This window comes from Teleopsis dalmanni, chromosome 2, assembly GCF_002237135.1.
Source record: "Teleopsis dalmanni isolate 2A chromosome 2, ASM223713v2, whole genome shotgun sequence".
Classification (NCBI taxonomy): domain Eukaryota; kingdom Metazoa; phylum Arthropoda; class Insecta; order Diptera; family Diopsidae; genus Teleopsis; species Teleopsis dalmanni.
The window spans coordinates 187640833-187654520 of NC_051847.1; the positions used below are offsets into that span (position 1 = coordinate 187640833).

Consider the following 13688-nt stretch of genomic DNA (forward strand, 5'->3'; position numbering starts at 1 on the left):
TTTGCTTATTTGCTTACAATAAATTGTTTTCATTTTTGCTAATTAAATATATAGTTTTAAAATTAAAAATTAGATCATATATTATAGTAATAATAATAATAATAATAATAATAAACTTTACTATTAAAATTCATAAATAATTTTTATAATTTATTTATATTACAATAATTACAAATGGCTTTAAAATAAATGCAGTTCTAAGCTTATTGAATGTTCAATATTTTAAGAGAATGCCTTATATATCTTATTTTATTTTTGATTAAGAATAGTTTTTACAAAGTAAATTTTATAAAGATTCGTTTTGTTATTACTTTTATATACCATATCTTTTTCAATTTTAATTTTGTTTTGCTTTAATATCGAGTGATTGTGAGATTTAAAATTTAATTTTAAATTTTTACTTAGCAAATTTATGCATTTTGTTTTCGTTTTTAAGCATTAAACACATATAAATCTTTTTAATAATTAATATTGTTTTAATTAAAAATGCTTTTCAATTTTCACACTCATGTTATTGGAGTCTAATATATATATATATATATGTATATATATTTAATGTTTTATAATATTTTACACTAACAATGTTTGTTTGTAGTTTTTGTGCTAATTTCATTTTTGTTTTTATTTTTTTTTTTCAATTTAAATTTCTTAAAATGTTCTTTTTGTTAATATTTAATTTGGAATATTTTAAAAATCTTTTTCAATATTTTTTCATATTTCTTAAAAGCGTTTATTCTGTTTGAGATATAATATATAATACACACCATATTTTCTAATTTAAAGAATGTGCTAATTTAAAAAATGATTTCCCTAATTACGCATATAAACAATGAATTTATTTATAAATGTTTGATTCTTAAAATTTTTTATTAATAGATATATATTATATATTTTGTTTATAACTTTTCATATTCAACCACTAACTAAAATGAATTGCTTTCAATTTTCTACTCTGTTCAAACCAATTTACATTTAATTTTCTACCACATTTGCTTTTCAATTTGATTTCGTTTTTTATTATTCAACCATGAAACATGCATTTAAGTATATATAATATATTCTATATACATATAAGTCAATAAATTTGCTAATAACATTATTAACAACTTCTTCATAAATTTATTTACATACATAATTTTTAAATCTTTATGCTTTCATTAATCATTATTCATAATTTATATTAAATTTATCATTAAAGATTATTTATTGCTTATCGAATTTTACCCATTTATTTTGTTGTACATTTGACGGACTTACACTGATTTTTTTTTAATATTAAATTACAGAAATATTTTATATAATAAAAATTATAAATAAATCATTTAAAATTTATACATATTTTTTTTTGTTTTTGAAAAAAATTAACGGCAGTTTTGTATTAATAATAGTTTATTAAAATTGGTCTATGTTAATAATTAAATAGGAATATTATTTTTATTAATTAAGATTTAGTTATTTATGTATATTTCTGTGGGAGTTTATTATTCCATGTGTTCTCTATTATTTTATTTTTTTGAGAGGATAATTTTTTTTTTTTTTTTGTCACTGATAAATAAATTGACAAAAAAATTAATTTAAAATAATATATTTTAAAATTCGGAGCAGGACTTAAACTTAATACAAAAAAATTTTTTTTCATAAAACAGAATGTTCATGTAGTTTCGCATTAAAATTAATTTATATATGAATAAAATATTATAATTAAAATTATACAAATATTTAAAATATAAATTGAAATAAAATAAAAAATAAATTTAATAAGTAATAGAGTCAGTATATTGGTTGTTATGAAATATATAATAAATAATCATGGATTCTAACAGAATATGTAGAAAAATTACTCAAGCAAAAATTTCTACGGTAATACCATCAAGGTATACATATTACATAAGGAAGGATGAAAATGTCCTAGCAAGTAAATAAAATAAGATGACGCCTCATAAGAATCAAAGTTAGGAAAGTTTTCAATATTATTAAAATTGAAATAGATTTCGCTGTCAGAAATATGGAAATTGAGTGAACGCCGGTTATATGGCCTGGAAGCAATGCAAAAATTAAAGAAAATTTACAAAGAGTGTTGGCTTTTAAGAAGAATTTGCGATTTGAGAAACCAACATCTGGAGAGTTTTCAAAACCAGAAATGTAGGAAATCAATTCTGCTTAGAGGAACAGGGAAATTGAATGAACAGCTATTGTAGATGTAAAGAGAAAGAAATACATAGGAGACGACGCACAAAAACTGTTAAGAAAGGATCTCACATTAAAGGAATGACAGATAAGTTTTTCAGGGATTTAGAAACAGTTCCAAAGAGTTCAAACAGATTAAAGTCTGAGCTTTAAACACAGGCGGCATTGTTATGACAAATCTCATTGTATTTACCGTGGAACTTAAATATTCTGTTTATACATACTATGATATATTCCATTTAGATGTTTTAAGAAAAAAATGATTTACAAATATGTACAGCATTAATACCTAACAAAATATCTAAAATATGATTAGAAATGACATTATTTCTTAATACTATATAGAGTGAATATTGGCATATCTGCTGTTGTTATAATCCAATGGAGCCTGAATAGCGGTAATATATAAGGATAACAGAACTATATATTTCAATAGTGATCACATTACGTTTAGAAGCCACTTATTCTTATCAACTACTGTTCAGCTTTTCCAACAAAGATAACAAAATTATTATAGTTGTATGTAGACATTGCTGCCATAAAAACTTTAGCAAAAGCTAAAATTTTTGCTAATTTTAAATAAATTAATAATGGCCCAATCTTCTCGGTATAAATCTTCTGGATTTAATACATTTGAAAGTTTATGTATATTTACTTTTTAATTGTTTTTTTGTTTTCGATGATTTGATCTCCCTTTGATTCATTTATTTGTCGAAAAACTTAAGGCAATTTTAATTACCGGAATTAATTATAACTATATATATCAGGATATCGAAACAGTCAAAATGTTGGCATAATTCCTGTTGGGAATGCTGCTTCAACTGCATTTCAATATCTTATTTGGAGGGTTGGAGACCCATTTAAGAGGCCAAGTTAGTTCACTATGATCTAAGCTAATTCGTATCTTCCTAGAAATACAATCTTCCCTTCTTTCAAACTCAACGAAATATAATTAAATTCAAGTTTTCCATTGCATATATCTCGACAGGCTACAGGTTAGACGAGTTCACACTAAAGCGTTTACATGAGAATTACATGTCAGAATATATTCAATAATTATTTGAAAAAATAGGTTTTTAATGACCTGCAGTTTGAGTAATATTTCCTATATAAGTGTGGATTTCTAAAGTATATAAAATACTAGATATTAATTATCAAGAACTGGTATGTTAATAATGTAAAAGATCAATAAATAAAACAATCACAAAATAAAATTCCTCTTTTGTGTGGGAAAATAAAACCATAAAAAAATTGAAACCATAAAAATGGGGAAAAACTTAATTGTATGAGTTAAGATTTACATTTTAGCGATACTAAAAATATATAATAAAATCTTATAAATTTAAATTGATCGATGAAACAGTTGGACGAATTGAAATATCACGTCATTTATTAATTGCTTAAATTATTTTATTGTGAATATAAAATTTAAAACAAGAGTAATTATATTTTTTTTTCGACAAAACCATATATGAAGGTATTTACTTAACATCTTAAATAGGTAGTATATATTAATATATAAAACATATGTAATCATAAATGCCATCACCTGAGGAAGGACTTAATTATTATTATAAATAAATTTTCATATTAAACATTTTTACACTGTACATTTGAACTTAAACATTTTTTTCAACGAATCACAGCAATTTAAATATTTTTACATAATAATTAATTTTTATTTTTATATTTATTAAAAACCTAATAAATTATTTTATTTGTATTAAAATTAAATTAATATATATTTAAAAAATATAAATAATAGCATGGAATAATAATGATAGAAAATAATAGAATCAGAAATATTTTAAATTAATTTAAAAAGTAAAAAAAAATAAAGTATATAAGTATATGCAATTAAAAAAAATAAAAATTAATCAATAATATAATTTTTTATATTATATGTAAAGAAAAAGAATTATATTATTAATGTAGAATTTTTAACAAAATGTGAGAATATTTTGAAAATAACATTACTAAATAAATGCATAAATAAAAAGTAAAAAAAATAAAGTATATAAATATAGGCAATTAAAATAAATAAAAATTGTTATATAATATATTTTTTTAAAGTATATATAATGAAAAATAATTATATAATTAATGTAGAGCTTTTAACAAAGTGTGAGAATATTTTGAAAATAACATTATTAAATATATGTATATATTAAAAGAAAAAAAAAACAAAGTTTATAAATATAGGCAATTAAAATAAATAAAAATTGATAATTAATATAATTTTTTATATTATATATAATGAAATATAATTATATTATTAATACAGAACTTTTAACAAAGTGTGAGCATATTTTTAACTTAAAATGTAAGAAAAAGTCTTAAAAAATGTGTATAAATAAAAATTCTACTTAAAATAAAATTAAAAATAAAACTACTTTAATACATAAAACTAATAATAAAATTCGTTATTGTTGTAATGGGCTATTGCTCCTTTTCATCGCTGAAATTCGATGCGTTCGTATTTTTGCGTAGATGATTTCTAAGCATAACTAAATTTCGACTCAACTGCAAATTATTCGGCATACCAATACCCGTTGTTGTTGCCGTTGAAGTGGTCTGTGTATGTGGAAGTGTATTGCAAGAATTTGGCATGGCCAGAGCTGGAAATGCACTATTCATACCGGCACAACCCACAAAACCAGCTGAAGCTGTCGATGTTGTAGGTGAAGTAGCGCCAGCACTGCATAATGTACTACCACTACTAGATAGACCCACGCCCAACAGTAATTCATGGGCGAGTATTGTAGGTAAATGTTAAGTGCTATTTTTTAGTGGACCTGATGATAGTGAACTACTACTAACACCGGAATCGCTGGATTTCTCACTTAAACCACCTCCACGTGTTAGGGTATCATCACCCAAAAGACCGCTACCTATTAATGCCTTCTTTCCTACACGTGCTGGTAATCCAACTTTGAATGGATTTTCTTTTTGGCGTCGTGCACTTTCGACACGTTTCATAATTTCACTTGAACACTTGGTGACCACATCGTCTAAGCTATTCGAATCATCAGTGGAGTTTACGGCTTGTGTGGGTGTTTGCGAGGTGGGAACTGGTGAGCCTTCATAACAACCTGAATCACGTGGAAAATGACGGCGGCCAAATGGTGAAGCGGCATGTTTTTTGTTGATGTTATTTAAACGTGCTTCATCGTTTTCTGAGCTGGAACCAGCTATGTCACCATCAGAACCTGTGTGTGAGAAATTAGAAGCTGTTGATGAAAGTGGATTAGTTAGTAAAGGAACTGTGCAATTTTGGTAAGAAAAAATTGAATTCGTTGTTAAATACTATTAAAGGGTTAGTGAACTTACATTCTATGTCGTGCAATAGTTGCACTGCAGTTAATAGTTTTGCACGATGATCCTGATTGATAATACCCAAATAATCCAAATCGGCTGGTTCAAGTTCTTTGAAGAGTTCCAAGTCTTCGTAACTGCAATAAAATAATAAATTTGCATAAATGGAATTTATTTTTCCTTAAGGTATTTTTAATAATATTTAAAAAGATATGTATACTATGATAGAAGAATATATGAAAATAAAAAAAGTGATAAAATCACATATGAAAAAAATTATTTCAAAAAATATTAAAATAAAATAAAATAAACTAAAGAATTTTAAAATATATTTTATATTTTCTTCTTTTAAATTAGAAAATAGTTTTTTTTTTATTTTACTAAATATTTAACCTTTTATAAACATTTTATTGTCACAAATTTACACTGTTTTGAATTAAATTTGATGGATTAAATAAAAAAAATATATGAAATATTATTTTTATATTAGAGGTTGGACAAATATATAACTATATGTAAAAAAAACTGTTCTAATAAAATTAAAGATATCTAAAATATTACTTTTTATATATACTTTACAAATATGTTAATTATGTGTACATATAAACATTATTTTATTTTAGATATAATTTTTCATAGTGATTATTAAAATTAATTTGATACATATATAATAAAAAATAAAAAAAAATTTTAATACAGTTTTAGCATTTTTAATATATACACAGAAAATAACTCTTTTATATAAATTTGAAGAATATAAAATGTTATTTATATATTTCTCTTTTTTTATTTTATAATATTTTTTAATATTTTAATATTTTTTTTTTTAGTATTTTAAATATTTTATTGGATTTTTTTTTAGTTACTTCATTTCTATAAATTAATACTTTATTTTAATTTAATTTGAGATTTCAGTTTATTTGACTTTCATAAATTAAATTTACATTTCTATTTCTCTTCTCCTCTCGCATATTCAATTAAAATTGCAAATTTTTATTTTTATTGATAACAAAAAAAAAAATAAAATTTATTTCCTTTAGCAATTCATGCTTACCCATTTAAAACAAAGACTGAAGTGTACTCTTTCAAACCGATACGGAATAGTAAATCCTCGACAGAGCTAGGACCATTGCTGTTAACATGTCGACCAGCAGTTGTTAGATTTTTGCTATTTGAATTTTTCATACGCTGCTCAGGCAGTACTTCCACATTGATGAACTTAAAATGACCCACTCGACCGTGACAACGACCCTTCCAAATGCCAGAGGCATTCATCGACAATACATCGATAGTGTCACCTTTCTAAAAATTTAAAATAAAGCGCATAGCATATAGCACATAGCATATAGATATATACATAGTATGGCAAAGCAAAAAAGAAATATAAGTTAAAATCAAAATAATATGAAAATCTCTTTCTGCTCAAAAGCAAATATTTTCATTTAATATTTTTCAGTTGAAATTTTCCTTTAAATCTCAAAAATCTCAAAATATTTGTGCATACGAGTATAGATGAAGAAAAGTTGAGTTACTGATTTTGCACTTGACTGCTGACAATTTCATCGATAATCTCAAAAGCAATACTTAAAGCAAATTTTTTAACAGTTTTGCTTGCTTATGCTTTTGTGTTAATATGAAAATATTTGAAAATAAAATAAGCAGTGGGAGGAGTAGTAGTGGGAGAAGGATTGATAGGAAAAATAGTGGTAGTAGGAATTGGAGTTAACTTACCTTAAACTTAAGTGCGTCCTTATCATAAGGATTTGGCATGCTGTCGACAAGTGCTTTGGCTTTACAAATTGGAACTAACGAAGTACGATCTTCTGTCGATATGGAGCTTTGTGGACTGCCAGGACGTACTAGAGCTTGAGTACCTAAAAATCAAAACATATTGTATGCATTAAATTGTGAAAAGGATATAAAATTGTTAAAATATTTATAATTAAATGGATTGGTTAGTTATTTTATAAAGGAAAGTGTTTAATAAGCGAGAGATTACTACTTTAAGAGTATATAATCTTTTTCTAGGTATTTTTTTTTTAATTTTGCTATTTTTTTCTTAATAACAATATTTACTTTTTGTTAAAAAATATATTTTGTTTTCAAAATTTGAAAAGTTTTGTTCATTAAAATTTTTGCAAAGCAATCTTAGTGTACTCGCATGAAATCCTTTTTCCAAAATATAAGTTCTTTTTTTTAATTTTAGCTTATTTTGGTTTATTTAATTTGTTTCTCACTTTTTTCTGGCAATTTTGTTGTTTTTTTTTGTTAGTTACTGCAATGTAATCTGTTTCAAGGCGAAGTACAAGTGATGGAAAAAATGAACTAACTGGGTTCAGTTCAGTAGCGCATTAAAAATTCATTAGGTTTGTAAAATTTGAAGTGTTTTTTCAAAAAAAAAAATTTAAAAACAAAACAAAATTTTTTGTTTTTATGGCATTGCCGAAAAACCACTTAAATAACAAGAACAACATCAACACAAACTAAAGAAAGCAAAAACAACAACAACAAAAAGTTGATAAAAGCAATAACAGCTGGCTAAACTTGAGAGTATGGCTGAAACCGTTAATAGACCAATATATGTGCAATGCTATCAAGAGCAAGCCATAAACGAACCGAACCGAACCGAAGCGAACCAACTAACAGCAGCAACCCAACAAATTCTCAACCATAAGAATGCCACAAATTCAAAGAAATAAACAGTTGAGAAAATCTGTAGTGGGAGTTGCGATTGCCCATAGAAATGGTGGAGTTGTAAAAGCACTGAGCTCCATAGGATTGTAAGCGTATAAAAATAAAACTATATATACATAAATAACTTACTTGAACCGGAAGCACTGGGTAACTTTCCACTAACTGCCAGAGCATGCAAAAGCCTGATAGCTCATACTGCACTGTTGCTGTTAATGGTGGTGTTGTTGCTGTTACTATTTATGCTGCAACTTCTACTTCGACTCAACTCTTCTAACTTTACTAATTCTACATACATGTATACACATATATATATATATATATTCATACAATCTTTTATAAAGTCCAACGAAATGCGAAACTCACCGAAGGAAATTGGCGCATTTAATGAAAATGGCAGGAACTTTGTTGCCACAAAGGATACTTCAAGGGATTTTAGCAATTCCCAAGATAATACCGACCGTGGCAGTATGAGCGATCAGGCTTTTGCATGCTCTGCAAGTTCAGTGGAAAGTTTACCCAGTGCTTCCGGTTCAAGTAAGTTATTTATGTATATATAGTTTTATTTTTATACGCTTACAATCCTATGGAGCTCAGTGCTTTTACAACTCCAACATTTCTATGGGCAATCGCAACTCCCACTACAGATTTTCTCAACTGTTTATTTCTTTGAATTTGTGGCATTCTTATGGTTGAGAATTTGTTGGGTTGCTGCTGTTAGTTGGTTCGGTTCGGTTCGGTTCGTTTATGGCTTGCTCTTGATAGCATTGCACATATATTGGTCTATTAACGGTTTCAGCCATACTCTCAAGTTTAGCCAGCTGTTATTGCTTTTATCAACTTTTTGTTGTTGTTGTTTTTGCTTTCTTTAGTTTGTGTTGATGTTGTTCTTGTTATTTAAGTGGTTTTTCGGCAATGCCATAAAAACAAAAAATTTTGTTTTGTTTTTAAATTTTTTTTTTTGAAAAAACACTTCAAATTTTACAAACCTAATGAATTTTTAATGCGCTACTGAACTGAACCCAGTTAGTTCATTTTTTCCATCACTTGTACTTCGCCTTGAAACAGATTACATTGCAGTAACTAACAAAAAAAAACAACAAAATTGCCAGAAAAAAGTGAGAAACAAATTAAATAAACCAAAATAAGCTAAAATTAAAAAAAAGAACTTATATTTTGGAAAAAGGATTTCATGCGAGTACACTAAGATTGCTTTGCAAAAATTTTAATGAACAAAACTTTTCAAATTTTGAAAACAAAATATATTTTTTAACAAAAAGTAAATATTGTTATTAAGAAAAAAATAGCAAAATTAAAAAAAAAATACCTAGAAAAAGATTATATACTCTTAAAGTAGTAATCTCTCGCTTATTAAACACTTTCCTTTATAAAATAACTAACCAATCCATTTAATTATAAATATTTTAACAATTTTATATCCTTTTCACAATTTAATGCATACAATATGTTTTGATTTTTAGGTACTCAAGCTCTAGTACGTCCTGGCAGTCCACAAAGCTCCATATCGACAGAAGATCGTACTTCGTTAGTTCCAATTTGTAAAGCCAAAGCACTTGTCGACAGCATGCCAAATCCTTATGATAAGGACGCACTTAAGTTTAAGGTAAGTTAACTCCAATTCCTACTACCACTATTTTTCCTATCAATCCTTCTCCCACTACTACTCCTCCCACTGCTTATTTTATTTTCAAATATTTTCATATTAACACAAAAGCATAAGCAAGCAAAACTGTTAAAAAATTTGCTTTAAGTATTGCTTTTGAGATTATCGATGAAATTGTCAGCAGTCAAGTGCAAAATCAGTAACTCAACTTTTCTTCATCTATACTCGTATGCACAAATATTTTGAGATTTTTGAGATTTAAAGGAAAATTTCAACTGAAAAATATTAAATGAAAATATTTGCTTTTGAGCAGAAAGAGATTTTCATATTATTTTGATTTTAACTTATATTTCTTTTTTGCTTTGCCATACTATGTATATATCTATATGCTATGTGCTATATGCTATGCGCTTTATTTTAAATTTTTAGAAAGGTGACACTATCGATGTATTGTCGATGAATGCCTCTGGCATTTGGAAGGGTCGTTGTCACGGTCGAGTGGGTCATTTTAAGTTCATCAATGTGGAAGTACTGCCTGAGCAGCGTATGAAAAATTCAAATAGCAAAAATCTAACAACTGCTGGTCGACATGTTAACAGCAATGGTCCTAGCTCTGTCGAGGATTTACTATTCCGTATCGGTTTGAAAGAGTACACTTCAGTCTTTGTTTTAAATGGGTAAGCATGAATTGCTAAAGGAAATAAATTTTATTTTTTTTTTTGTTATCAATAAAAATAAAAATTTGCAATTTTAATTGAATATGCGAGAGGAGAAGAGAAATAGAAATGTAAATTTAATTTATGAAAGTCAAATAAACTGAAATCTCAAATTAAATTAAAATAAAGTATTAATTTGTAGAAATGAAGTAACTAAAAAAAAATACAATAAAATATTTAAAATACTAACAGAAATTGTTTACAAATCTTATAAAATAAAAAAAGAGAAATGGTATAAATAACATTTTATATTCTTTAACTTTATATAAAATAGTTATTTTCTGTGTAATTAAGTGAATGAAAAAATATATTTAAAATGCTAAAACTATATTAAAATTTTTTTTTTTTATTTTTTATTATACATGTATCAAATTTATTAAAATTAATCACTATGAAAAATTATATCTAAAATAAAAAATAATTTTTATATGTACACATAGTAACATATTTGTCAAAGTTATTATATAAAAAGTAGTATTTTAGAAGTAGTAATTTTATTAGAACAGTTTTTTTACATATAGTTATATATTTGTCCAAGCTCTAATATAAAAATAATATTTCATATATTTTTTTTACTTAATCCATCAAATTTAATTCAAAACAGTGTAAATTTGTGACAGTAAAATGTTTATAAAAAGTTAAATATTTAATAAAATTAAAATAAAACTATTTTCTCATATAAGAGAAGAAAATATAAAATATATTTTAAAATTCTTTATTTATTTTATTTTATTTTATTTTAATACTTTTTGAAATAATTTTTTCTCATATGTGATTTTATCACTTTTTTTATTTTCATATATTCTTTTATCATACTATACATATCTTTTTAAAAATTATTAAAAATACCTTAAGGAAAAATAAATTCCATTTATGCAAATTTATTACTTTATTGCAGTTACGAAGACTTGGAACTCTTCAAAGAACTTGAACCAGCCGATTTGGATTATTTGGGTATTATCAATCAGGATCATCGTGCAAAACTATTAACTGCAGTGCAACTATTGCACGACATAGAATGTAAGTTCACTAACCCTTTAATAGTATTTAACAACGAATTCAATTTTTTCTTACCAAAATTGCACAGTTCCTTTACTAACTAATCCACTTTCATCAACAGCTTCTAATTTCTCACACACAGGTTCTGATGGTGACATAGCTGGTTCCAGCTCAGAAAACGATGAAGCACGTTTAAATAACATCAACAAAAAACATGCCGCTTCACCATTTGGCCGCCGTCATTTTCCACGTGATTCAGGTTGTTATGAAGGCTCACCAGTTCCCACCTCGCAAACACCCACACAAGCCGTAAACTCCACTGATGATTCGAATAGCTTAGACGATGTGGTCACCAAGTGTTCAAGTGAAATTATGAAACGTGTCGAAAGTGCACGACGCCAAAAAGAAAATCCATTCAAAGTTGGATTACCAGCACGTGTAGGAAAGAAGGCATTAATAGGTAGCGGTCTTTTGGGTGATGATACCCTAACACGTGGAGGTGGTTTAAGTGAGAAATCCAGCGATTCCGGTGTTAGTAGTAGTTCACTATCATCAGGTCCACTAAAAAATAGCACTTAACATTTACCTACAATACTCGCCCATGAATTACTGTTGGGCGTGGGTCTATCTAGTAGTGGTAGTACATTATGCAGTGCTGGCGCTACTTCACCTACAACATCGACAGCTTCAGCTGGTTTTGTGGGTTGTGCCGGTATGAATAGTGCATTTCCAGCTCTGGCCATGCCAAATTCTTGCAATACACTTCCACATACACAGACCACTTCAACGGCAACAACAACGGGTATTGGCATGCCGAATAATTTGCAGTTGAGTCGAAATTTAGTTATGCTTAGAAATCATCTACGCAAAAATACGAACGCATCGAATTTCAGCGATGAAAAGGAGCAATAGCCCATTACAACAATAACGAATTTTATTATTAGTTTTATGTATTAAAGTAGTTTTATTTATAATTTTATTAATTTAATTTTAAGTAGAATTTTTATTTATACACATTTTTTAAGACTTTTTCTTACATTTTAAGTTAAAAATATGCTCACACTTTGTTAAAAGTTCTGTATTAATAATATAATTATTTTTCATTATATATAATATAAAAAATATATTAATTATCAATTTTTATTTATTTTAATTGCCTATATTTATAAACTTTGGTTTTTTTTTCTTTTAATATATACATATATTTAATAATGTTAATTTCAAAATATTCTCACACTTTGTTAAAAGTTCTACATTAATTATATAATTATTTTTCATTATATATACTTTAAAAAAAATATATTATTTAACAATTTTTATTTATTTTAATTGCCTATATTTATATACTTTATTTTTTTTACTTTTTATTTATGCATTTATTTAAAAATGTTATTTTCAAAATATTCTCACACTTTGTTAAAAATTCTACATTAATAATATAATTCTTTTTCTTTACATATAATATAAAAAATTATATTATTAATTTATTTTTATTTTTTTTAATTGCATATATTTATATACTTTTTTTTTACTTTTTAAATTAATTTAAAATATTTCTGATTCTATTATTTTCTATCATTATTATTCCATGCTATTATTTATATTTTTTAAATATATATTAATTTAATTTTAATACAAATAAAATAATTTATTAGGTTTTTAATAAATATAAAAATAAAAATTAATTATTATGTAAAAATATTTAAATTGCTGTGATTCGTTGAAAAAAATGTTTAAGTTCAAATGTACAGTGTAAAAATGTTTAATATGAAAATTTATTTATAATAATAATTAAGTCCTTCCTCAGGTGATGGCATTTATGATTACATATGTTTTATATATTAATATATACTACCTATTTAAGATGTTAAGTAAATACCTTCATATATGGTTTTGTCGAAAAAAAAATATATAATTACTCTTGTTTTAAATTTTATATTCACAATAAAATAATTTAAGCAATTAATAAATGACGTGATATTTCAATTCGTCCAACTGTTTCATCGATCAATTTAAATTTATAAGATTTTATTATATATTTTTAGTATCGCTAAAATGTAAATCTTAACTCATACAATTAAGTTTTTCCCCATTTTTATGGTTTCAATTTTTTTATGGTTTTATTTTCCCACACAAAAGAGGAATTTTATTTTGTG

The 13688-nt window shown here is 25.4% G+C and overlaps 3 protein-coding genes across 4 annotated transcripts; 1 reads left to right on the forward strand and 2 right to left on the reverse strand.

Annotated features, from left to right (window-relative positions):
- Positions 1 to 4567: 4567 nt before the first annotated feature.
- On the reverse strand, positions 4568 to 4956 carry LOC119676389 (the record flags this gene model as incomplete). The annotated part of the gene is made up of 1 exon (XM_038087625.1): positions 4568 to 4956. A coding segment is annotated over one exon (330 nt), but the record flags the coding sequence as incomplete, so codon positions are not given.
- LOC119682535 (SAM and SH3 domain-containing protein 3-like) lies at positions 4942 to 8359 on the reverse strand. The gene is made up of 5 exons (XM_038095999.1): positions 8326 to 8359; positions 7234 to 7376; positions 6557 to 6804; positions 5518 to 5639; positions 4942 to 5396 (listed from the first exon to the last, which is right to left on the reverse strand). The coding sequence occupies exons 2-5, from the start codon at positions 7270 to 7272 to the stop codon at positions 4960 to 4962; spliced, it is 846 nt and encodes a 281-aa protein (XP_037951927.1). The 5' UTR covers positions 7273 to 7376; positions 8326 to 8359; the 3' UTR covers positions 4942 to 4959.
- A 184-nt stretch (positions 8360 to 8543) lies between these two features.
- LOC119681952 (SAM and SH3 domain-containing protein 3-like) lies at positions 8544 to 12491 on the forward strand. 2 transcript variants are annotated; one of them, XM_038095267.1, is made up of 5 exons: positions 8544 to 8730; positions 9675 to 9817; positions 10247 to 10494; positions 11432 to 11553; positions 11654 to 12491. In XM_038095267.1, the coding sequence occupies exons 1-5, from the start codon at positions 8547 to 8549 to the stop codon at positions 12109 to 12111; spliced, it is 1155 nt and encodes a 384-aa protein (XP_037951195.1). In that variant the 5' UTR covers positions 8544 to 8546; the 3' UTR covers positions 12112 to 12491. The 2 variants fall into 2 exon arrangements, with proteins under 2 accessions (XP_037951195.1, XP_037951196.1); XM_038095268.1 differs by having other exon boundaries at positions 11675 to 12491.
- Positions 12492 to 13688: the final 1197 nt, after the last annotated feature.

What these genes read in the sequence shown, in the direction of transcription:
- LOC119681952 (XM_038095267.1), top strand. Translation starts at nt 8,547, where the DNA reads ATGCGAAACTCACCGAAGGAAATTGGCGCATTTAATGAAAATGGCAGG. An exon ending in AGGACGCACTTAAGTTTAAG is followed by an intron (nt 9,818 to 10,246) that starts GTAAGTTAACTC and finishes TTAAATTTTTAG; the next exon opens with AAAGGTGACACTATCGATGT. An exon ending in TCAGTCTTTGTTTTAAATGG is followed by an intron (nt 10,495 to 11,431) that starts GTAAGCATGAAT and finishes ACTTTATTGCAG; the next exon opens with TTACGAAGACTTGGAACTCT.
- LOC119682535 (XM_038095999.1), bottom strand. Translation starts at nt 7,272, where the DNA reads ATGCCAAATCCTTATGATAAGGACGCACTTAAGTTTAAG. An exon ending in AGGACGCACTTAAGTTTAAG is followed by an intron (nt 6,805 to 7,233) that starts GTAAGTTAACTC and finishes TTAAATTTTTAG; the next exon opens with AAAGGTGACACTATCGATGT. An exon ending in ACTATTGCACGACATAGAAT is followed by an intron (nt 5,397 to 5,517) that starts GTAAGTTCACTA and finishes TCTCACACACAG; the next exon opens with GTTCTGATGGTGACATAGCT.